Source organism: Corapipo altera, unplaced genomic scaffold (genome assembly GCF_003945725.1).
Source record: "Corapipo altera isolate COAL_440 unplaced genomic scaffold, ASM394572v1 67, whole genome shotgun sequence".
Lineage (NCBI taxonomy): Eukaryota > Metazoa > Chordata > Aves > Passeriformes > Pipridae > Corapipo > Corapipo altera.
The window spans coordinates 735,771-745,533 of NW_020884906.1; the positions used below are offsets into that span (position 1 = coordinate 735,771).

General features: G+C 39.8%; 1 protein-coding gene across 3 annotated transcripts in view; it reads right to left on the minus strand.

The window, feature by feature from the left end:
- Positions 1-1,882: 1,882 nt before the first annotated feature.
- Positions 1,883-9,763, minus strand: part of TXNRD2 (thioredoxin reductase 2) — a 31,108-nt gene continuing 23,227 nt past the window's right edge. For 2 of the 3 annotated variants that reach the window (XM_027652041.1, XM_027652039.1), the window contains exons 14-18: positions 9,498-9,590; positions 9,006-9,077; positions 7,094-7,191; positions 4,649-4,866; positions 1,883-4,588 (exon numbers count right to left, since the gene is read on the minus strand). In XM_027652041.1, coding sequence (XP_027507842.1) covers positions 4,743-4,866; positions 7,094-7,191; positions 9,006-9,077; positions 9,498-9,590 — 387 coding nt within the window. In that variant the 3' untranslated portion in view covers positions 1,883-4,588; positions 4,649-4,742. The other variant, XM_027652040.1, reaches the window with a different exon arrangement.

Genomic DNA, 9,763 nt, shown 5'->3' on the forward strand with positions numbered 1-9,763 from the left:
TCTTTGACAGGTAGTGGACAGAAATATTCCATTTTTAAAAAATCAGTTAGAGTAATTACAGCGTATCTGTTGCATGCTGCCCTGGGAAAAAAAAAAAAGAAAAAGAAAAAAGGTCTGCTCTGCTGTTTCCTCTTTTCCCAGTAAAATTCAACTTTGGCACTAGAATAAATGCTTGCAAACCCAGCCTTTCTGCTGGAAGAACATCAGGAAAACTTTGTGCATAAAAGTAAAAAACCTCTCTTAAAAGAGAGCACACAGATCTGAAAGAATGAAAAAGTCAATGAATTTTATACAAGTTTACGTATTGCAAAACAAACTGTCTGCACTATGCTTATTAAAGGCATATTTCATTGCCTAATCATAGATGTCTATTGTACCTTTTATGTTTTGAATCATAATTGCAGCCTGTTCCCCAACTGTAATAATGACAGACGTTTTGGCACATGCTCACATTGATTCCCCTTTAACAAAGCACTTAAGACACAGCCTGGCATCCCACTGCAGTTAATGGGCAGCATTAACTCGAGGCCCTTGATGTCACTGGGATTTAGACAAATGGCAGTTTGTATGGGCACAAAATTACCCACTGTTGGCCAGCCAGGAGCCTCTGAAGAGAACCCTTCAAACTCCAAAGCCTGTCCGAGGTGCAGCTGCTTTGGTTAGAAACACCCTGCACTGGGCAAAGGGGTTTTATGCTTTTACCAGAATAACTGTGCTGGGAAAAAAGGGTATCTGCTGTGCTGAACTGTCTTTTCCAGCTCCTGCTCTGCAATAATCTGAACTGTAGCAACAACTTTCAGTAGGTGTAATGACACGTTCCAGAAAAGGGAAAAGGCAAAACTTAATTGCACACAATACCTTAGCATTGAGAACAAGTTATCATTAGGTGTAATACAAATAATGCAGTATATTCAGTTCTCAATTTATAAAGATTATTGTCTGTATGCTTGTCTGTAATTCTTTTTGTTTTGGGATTAAGTAGCATACAAAAATAAGGAACAAAAAAACAATGAAGAATTTTCTTACCTTATCCCTTTTTTAGCCTCTGTTACTAGATATCCTAATTAGTTAGAACCTGCAATGAAATATTACAAGAAATTAAAACAGATTAAAAATGCAGAAATCAAAATGCCTTTAAATACAATAAAGTCAATATTCATTCTCAGCATCAAATCCAGGGCATGTACTCAGATAATACTAAACCAGCCTGTTTCAGCAGCTCAGCATTACCTGACATAATGGGAACTTCTCATCAAAATCAGTGCATTTACAGAAGTAAAAGAAAATTGAGATGAACTGATCAATGTCCTCCCTTTCTTTTCTGACAGAGAAGTTTCTCAGAGTTCTAAATGTTACTGGTCATTTCTCAATTAGTTTTCCAACATTTTTACCCAGCAGTACCTATAGCTGCTAACTGGCTTTGTTCTTATGATTTTTTTCCACTTTGTGCTCTGGTTTAAAACCCGAGGTAAATAGCTGGTGTAGAATAGTTTGGCCCTGTGCAATCCTCAGACTGCACTGTATTTCCAGGGAGTTTACTCCTGACCTCAAGCAGGATGTCAACACACAGGGACAGTGAAAATACGTTAGATCTCATTAGCTGCAATAAACTGGAGAGTGTTTGAAAACATACTTACCAAGTCTACAGGTTCCCTTAAATTTAAAATAAGAGGCCATCCAGCCTGGAGAAATCTCCACGGTTATTCAGCTTACACACAGATACAGAGAGGTATCAACATTTCCTTCTTAAAAGGTCTGAGTATGTCTACTTCTTCATTTCCTTAACACACACTTCAACCAAGAGAAACAATAGCAAGATCAAAAACCAAATCTATTGTAAGCAGAAAGCATATGTCCAAAATTAAGCAAATACAATCCCACATTTACTAGAAAAAAAATATTCTTTATTCATTAATTAATGCACAACACAATAAATATTGGAATCAGACGTGTAAGGGACCCAGCAAAGCTCAGACCTGTTTGCACCATGGTGTGGTTTGACAAACAGATCCTCATCAGCTGGCATCCTGTGAAGCCTGACTCAATTTGTTTGTTTTTTACATTTTCACATGCAATCAGTAATTTGCAGTGTACATCAGTTGTTCCAATTGACATTAGCCAGGCTTTTAAATAAAACAATTCTTAAGCACCATCCCTGGTGAATCCTGCAGGAAAAAAGCACAGTCACAGCAGTTGTCATTATTCTGCCCTGCTGCTGATGTTGCCATCAGGGTTATGCAGCTGTGATGTGTGTTCAGTTTTACTTCAGTGGGGCAACAGCATTTTCCACTAAACCAGGAACAGAACTGGGCTGCTACTGAAGAGACAGGAACAACGTTCATCAGAATTCTAACACCAAGGCAGTTCTGTTACTTCTGAGAGAGATGACATGCCTTAGTTTCACACACTGAGCACACATTTCCTCGAGATCTCCTTATTTGCTGTCCAAATAATTATTTTCAACTTTATGATGAATGAAATGAACTCATCTTTCCATTGATTTGTCTGTAGGGACAGACTCCTTCTGCTGGATGCATTGATAGGGAAGAGAAGCTGATTTTACAGGGCTAAACACCAGTGCTTTCACTTACGGGAAACCAAAGGAACTATCAAAGGTAATCACTAGAAAAAAGTCTTGCATGCATAGACATTACAATTCAGTCAGAGGTGAGATATTTCTCACAGAAAGATCTCTGTTTCAATTGTTAATTGCAATGTTAAGTAAAATATTTTAAGAAACCCTAATGTATTATGAACTCCTCTTTTGTGAAATGTTTTTGGCTGCACCAGGCTCATAAGACCTTTATTAAAGGAAACAGAAACTTCTGAATGGGCAGGTATGCACACATTTATATACAAAGTTTTCATTATTTCTTCTAAAGGCAGCTGTAAAATGCAGGCAGTGTTTCAGCTACACTTCCACTCAAAGTATTTCTTTTCAATTACAAACTTATGGATGAGTTCACAGATGAAAACTGGCAGATGTGACAGGGAATGCCACTTGCAGCCAAACTGTATCACTCCTTCCTATTTTATGGACCAGAAATATTGACCAAAACTCAGGAAATTTTGTAAAGAAAGCATTTGAGACTTCTTTTTTTGTTAAAATAAATAGTTGAAAATTCAATATTCTAGTATCAATGGAAGTATGATAAATGCTTTTACATAAAATTTTACAAGGAAGTTCTGATCCTTTTTTTCTAGTAGTTTCTCTGACAGGTACAATTCTCGTGGTAAAAAAGATTTCACTCATAACAAACCAGCCATTTGTCTGCGTTGCAGCAGTGAAACAGCAATCAAATTAAAAATAGCAAAGATACACATGATCATCAGACTATTCCTCTAAACTGTGCAACAAGCTTGGAATGAAAATATCAAATTCCCCTAAGAAAACACTGATATCAATTAACTGCAAAAAGGATACATTTGGTTTCACCTCCAGCCGATCTCTTCTTTTCCTATGATCACTATTCTGCTGCAAAGGGTGCAAGAAACTCTGTGTCTATGCACAGCAAAATACTGCGACTTCCATTGAAGTTCTTGCCTTTGTCAGGCCACCTCCTCACCGGGCTCTGCACAAGCAGCTTCACTCTCGGATGTTCCTTTGCTGCCACAGATTAGGCAGCACCTCCCCCTTCTGGAGAGCCCGAAAAGCAGCGGGAATTCGGGACAGGGCAAGGCTTTCTCGGTACGCAAAACAAAGTTTGCAGAGAATTATTTTAGATCCTTGTTCTGAGCAGGACTGTCTCTTTTCTAGATCGCTGGTTAATGTAGTTCCCTTCACTAACGTGTTTTAGTAAAGCCAGACCTAAATCAATTCAGATGTAGTAGCTCATCAGTGAGAAAGTCTTAAAAAGAAACCAAGAAAATATATCAGCCAGATTTCTGCATTCTATAAAACAGAAAATGCTACATAAGTTGGATTATTAGTGGGTTTGATTCTACTTGTCAGCATTGCTTAATATGCACTGTTCAAGCAGTAATTTGTGAGATGTGTCAATTTAGTTTGAACTGAACAAAAAATTTCAGGAGTAGGCAGAGAAATCACCATAAAATTCAACTCTTCCTTTAGCACCTCTGAGCTCATTCATTCTCAGCCATCATCATAACATTGATTAATGCACAGGGATTCTTCCAGCAGCAGCACAGCCTCAGTGGTAGGTGATTTTCTGTTACCTTCCTGTATGCATTACATTTAGAAGAAAAATCCCGAGGCTGACTGCTTACCCCTTGTTACACACTCTGGGAACTTGCTTCTGCTCGTGAGCACAGTCTCAGCAGTCACTGCTGGCATCAGTAATGAGCTGTGCAAGCTCAGGACAAAGTATCACCAAACTGCCACGGGAGGCCCTGTCCAGTTCCCAGATCTGTGGCACCATCCCAGGAGGCACTTTGCCAGCAGAGGAACCCAGGGAAAACTGCTCCACTTGTAGGTGGCCTCAGGTGTCCCTGGCTTCAGTTACATTCACATGTAAAATACTGGGATTATTTCCTAGCTCCCAGCAAGAGGAGGGTTTTAGGCACTTTGAAAGAGAGAGCTTTGTTACAGCAGGACTGCATTGGTGTTAGAACTGAGATGGTGCAAGGACAATTCTTTTGGCTGTGAGAAGGAGCTGCCCACAGGGAGAACGAGAAAGATCCCTGCAACTCAAACCATTAATGCTGTTTCAACTCTAAGTGCCCCTTTTCTTCCCAAACATATTTTGTGCTTTTTTCCTCCTTTCCAGGGATGGTGTTTAACCTCAGCAGCCTGTGACTGTTGCATCCAAGCCAGAGCGCTTTGTGATGTGCAGCTTGGTGACCTCCTCAGCACAGGTGGGGTGGATGCCAACTGTCTTCATCAGCTGAGGATACGTGGCACCACACCTACCAAAAACAGCAGAAAGAGAAAGACCCACACAGTCAAATGCTCTTCACCTGAAACAGCCAGAAGGTCCGAAAACATCAAAGTAATTCTGCTCCTGTCCATTTTATCAGGTAGAGGAGCTCATTTGTTTCTCAGACAATGCTGGCTCTATTATTTCTCAGGCAGTTACACAACTGTAGACGCCCAACTTCACGGCATCGAGGCAGGGAAGAATTGTCATAAGGGTTGAGACAGAGACAATTAAGCAATTTACCCAAGTCACAACTGAGCCTATGGCAAAAACATCTGACAAAACTGCAACCTTCAGCTTTTCTTGTACATACATGTGTGTCTCACTAACTCAGATGGAAAACAATGCACACATGCACACAGAGGAAGAAAATCTGAATCAGAACCGCTGGAAAGAATCTGCTGAAGGAAGCAATACCAGAATATTATTCCATGATCTTACAGAAAGTCACTGGTGCTTATACTGAACATATCAATGTTATAAGCAGGAGAATAAAAAGCCTCTTATTTGAAAAAAACCCAAACCAAATAAACAACAACAAAAAACCCATCAGAAAACCCTTCAGCTAAAATCCCACTTGCTTAATTCCTTTACTTGTCCAATACATTCTTAAGACTTGATGACTTTCCTTTGAGCTGCTATTCCTGGCAGGTCATGCTTTAAGAATAGCTGAAATGGCCCTAAATTTAAGAATTGTTTCAAGCTCTCTATGGAACTGTGTTATCTCACTCCACAAAATACAGGGAAGGGAGCCACAGATACTTTCTGATGTCTGCACGTCCAAAAAGCACCAACAATCAGAGGATCATTGCTGAGCACAGATGTTACTGGAGGGCTAAGTGGGGAGGGAAGATGAAAAATCGTCCTTCAGAGAGGCTGAAGCAAGACCCAGTGCTTGACAAAGGAGAACAGCTCTTCCAGTGAGTGTTCCACACTGAGAGCTCTGGATTTGTGAAGTGCAATAGAAACCAATACAAGAATCTGACCTGCTGAAAACCTCTTACTGTGGCTAAAATTTTAATTTCCCTCAAGCAAGGCAGAAAAGCACTCCAGTTTCATGTGCTTCCTTTTCAATGGTTATTTTGGATAAAACTTCAAAACAATGACATCCTAAAAAATGTAGTTCTAGAATCTATACCACTGGCAATTAAAGGACTACAAACACATGTTGAAAATGTGTACTGAGGGTACACTGCAATCAGTGATTTCCAAGATATTCCTTACGTGATACTTGTGGTCCTGCCTTCTTAATCCTTTCTGCTTTTCATTTATGCTAGTCACTCACATCTCTAAGACTAAAACTGCAATAAAATGGTGAGCACAATTAGGAAAATGAACTCACACCACAACTCGGGGTGATTTATTGTGCCCCAGACTACTTTCTTCAAAGAGGGAGTTAAAAACTATAATTTAGTAACATAAATATACAAATCAACATTTCTGAGGATAAGGATGATAAGAAGGGAAATGTAACAACAAATATTAAATAATTGCAGCCCATGGGAGGCATAGCAGGAATTTTCCATTTACCAGGGAGGACCCAGAAAGAGAGGGCTTCTATACTAATATTTGAGGAAAATCTGGAACAAGATCTGATCACAAAGGGTAAGTTTGTTATTGCAATTATCAGCTAGCTCCAAACAAAAGTACCTGCCCTCTCCCATTATCCTACACAAGTTTCTTTCTTACTATATCATGATTAGCTTATACCTCAGAAGCATATAGGGATTCATGCAAGTCCTTGCTGAGCATTTGAGGAGCAATGGCTGTGCACATTTAAAGATAAGATTAGGAAATCCTTGGCAGGTGTAAAGAAAGGTTTTTATGAAAAGCACAAATATTCTTTAAAAGAAGTAGCTTCCAAAACTGTACAGTGGTTGCTTATTCTGTGCATAGAATGCAAAAGAGGCTACGCTGAAAAACACTAACATTAGTAAGTTAATGCACAATTTTGTTTTTTGCTTTAACTATATCAAGTCAACAATATATTTTCCTTAGTTGTTTCCTTAGCCATATCCAGTATTACAGTAACTAAATCCAATACATCTTAATGAAGAACTGCAGTATTTTAAGTGAAAATATGTGCAACACTTCATAAAAGTAACAAAAAGCCTGCATTCTTTATAGTGTTGCCAAAACGAGGCAGCTATCTTTTATAATCTTACAATAACTTAAGAAGCAGGCTTTAGAAACTGGAGACATTCTTTTGTACTTACTTGATTCCAAGAGCAAATCCTTGAATAACTTCGCCTGCATTTGGTCCAATGAAATGAAGGCCAAGTATCCGTTGCTCCCTCTCTCGTAAGCACACCATCTGAAAACAATACATGACACAGAGAGCCTCCCTTAGAACACTTAAAGATAAGGCAGGAAGGTGAATTAAACGCAACTGAAGTGCCCCAGGATCCTAGTTCAGCTGGTCGTTTCCAGGGTGCCAAAAACTTACACACTTGCTCCAGTCTCACTGACCTCAACGGCTCTGGAGCACTTTGCTGAACTGAACTGCAGCAGGGTATTTGTGTCAGACTGCAGGGAGCCACTGACAACAGTCATCTGTGCTACTGAATACTTTGGTGTTTGTCATTTGTTTGAAAGCCTCAAAACACTGTGGTCTGGTAACCAGAGCAATGTTCTTTTCCCCAGACTGGCCACCTCAGCACTTCTCCAGGGCTGGGCAGTTATTGCCAGCAGCTCATCAGCTGGATTGGCACAGTTACTGCCAGCAGCTCATCAGCTGGATTGGCACACATGACCACTGCCAATTATGGGACACTTTGGGCCTTTGTGATTCAGGCAGGAAGCACTTGGAGCAGTGTCTGGGGGGACATTCACCACACTGGCCACACAACCGAGAAAGGAGTCAAGCCTTGGAAGCAGCCAAGTATGAAGGTGAGTTAACAAGGATCTGGGAGAGCTGAGTCACTGCACACTTAACTTTTATTAGAGAACGTAATGAAAACTTTTTAGTTCCTTTAAGGACATCATCTTTATAATTATGGAAAAGAGTCTCTCCCAGCATCCTCCCATCAAGCATTAAATCATCACTAATCCAGCTGTTCAGTAAAAGCTTGAATTCTTTCCTCAGGAATGCCAGGAACAGCAGCAATCCTGACATGTAACTTTAAATTTTGAGGAGTTTTAAAGAAAAAACTCTCTTGCAATAGAGTTTGAAATACTCAAGTTAGATGTTTGTTTTGAGAGTTTAGTAGGGACTATATTCAATATCTTCCAATAACTATTATGCTATTACTACTTCACCCTCAAATATTTACTTTAACTGACATAATTCAAAGGGAATACATAAAAGGAAATAGCATCACCTTAGTTGCACTGGTAGTTGGGACACTTAAGGCAAGTCACTAAGGCACTTACATAAATCAGATGTGACAAAACACAGTCAGAAAAACTGGCTGCAACTATTGACAATGGACATCTCTTACATAACAATAACAATATAACACTTTATCATAGAACTGATGGACCTATTTATGCAAAAAAAATTGTTCCCTGATGTTGAAGAGAAAAGAAAGAAAAAGAAAACTATGATATATTCTACCAACACTACACTTCACCTTATCTAAGATTCTCTACTAAGGGCAAGTGCATCAAAAACCTTTCCAACACTGAAGCAACTGGATGGCCCTAGGAGAAGATATATTTCAGGTCTGACACTTTGGTCTTAGCCAGGAGCTTTCTGTTTTCCTGAGTAAGACTGAACAGTTACTCTATTTTTGTAAGCCTTATGCTTAATTTTTCTGAAGGTAGCACACTTTGCCAAGAGATGGCAATGCAAATATTACATGTAACCCAGTTAAAAACTTTGCCGGGAGAAGCAGAGATTGATGTCTATAGAATTTGAAATATTTCTTAGGACCTTAAGAGCAGTCCAAAGGCAGTATTAGTCAGCAGAATATCAGTTCTGAGAAATGCTAATATCTGTAAAGCAATTCCAAGATGCAATGGGATATTTAATGAACATTAAACATTTGGAGTTACACTAGAGAAACAGGTTGTCAACAAGAAAATATCCACCTTGAGATGTTTTTTGCCAAACAGCCCTCCTTAAAGCTGGCTGCACCATATTACTTGTTTCAAATTAAAGGCAAGTTAAAAGCTCACAGAACTCACTTTCATATAGCACTGAGCTGCATCTCTTTCAGCCACTGTAAACTCTAGAGGTTTATAATATGCATGGAATACCTGGTAGGAAAAACAACAACATTTTGTGTTAGAGAGCACTATTATGCCAAAAACTGCCATTTAATATTATAATGACTGCTATTACTACACCCTTATACCTCTGTAGAAAAAATTATTTATTTAAAACCTTTTCATTATTTTAAAGGAAAATATGGAAAGCCCTTGCTAAAAATGGCAGCTACTTTAAAACTGTCACCCAATTTTAAAGCTGTCAATAATTTCAAGCCCACTAGGTAGCAGTTCCCATTGTGACCTGCTGCAATAATACTAAAGCTCTGAGCACTTCTGGAGACACCAACACCCTAGCAGCAAACACAGTATTCTGGGGGTCCAAAAATTTCACCTGATGCAACAGTGAAAATTCTGTCTGTTCACAGTGCAACTCTGCCACCAAACAGAGAATTACAAATGATTTCATACCTCAATATTGTCTGACCCGTGACACTGCACAGCTGCTTCCTCCGACAGTCCAACACAGCCATACTCCAGGGGAGTGAACACCGTGGTGGGCACCTGCTCCGGGGACACAGGGTGTTACTGGGGACACAGGGTGTCACTGGGGACACAGGGTGTCACTGGGGACACAGGGTGTTACTGGGGAACAGGGCTATTACTGGGGACACGGGTGTGTTACTGGGGACACAGGGCTGTTACTGGGGACACAGGGTGTTACTGGGGACACAGGG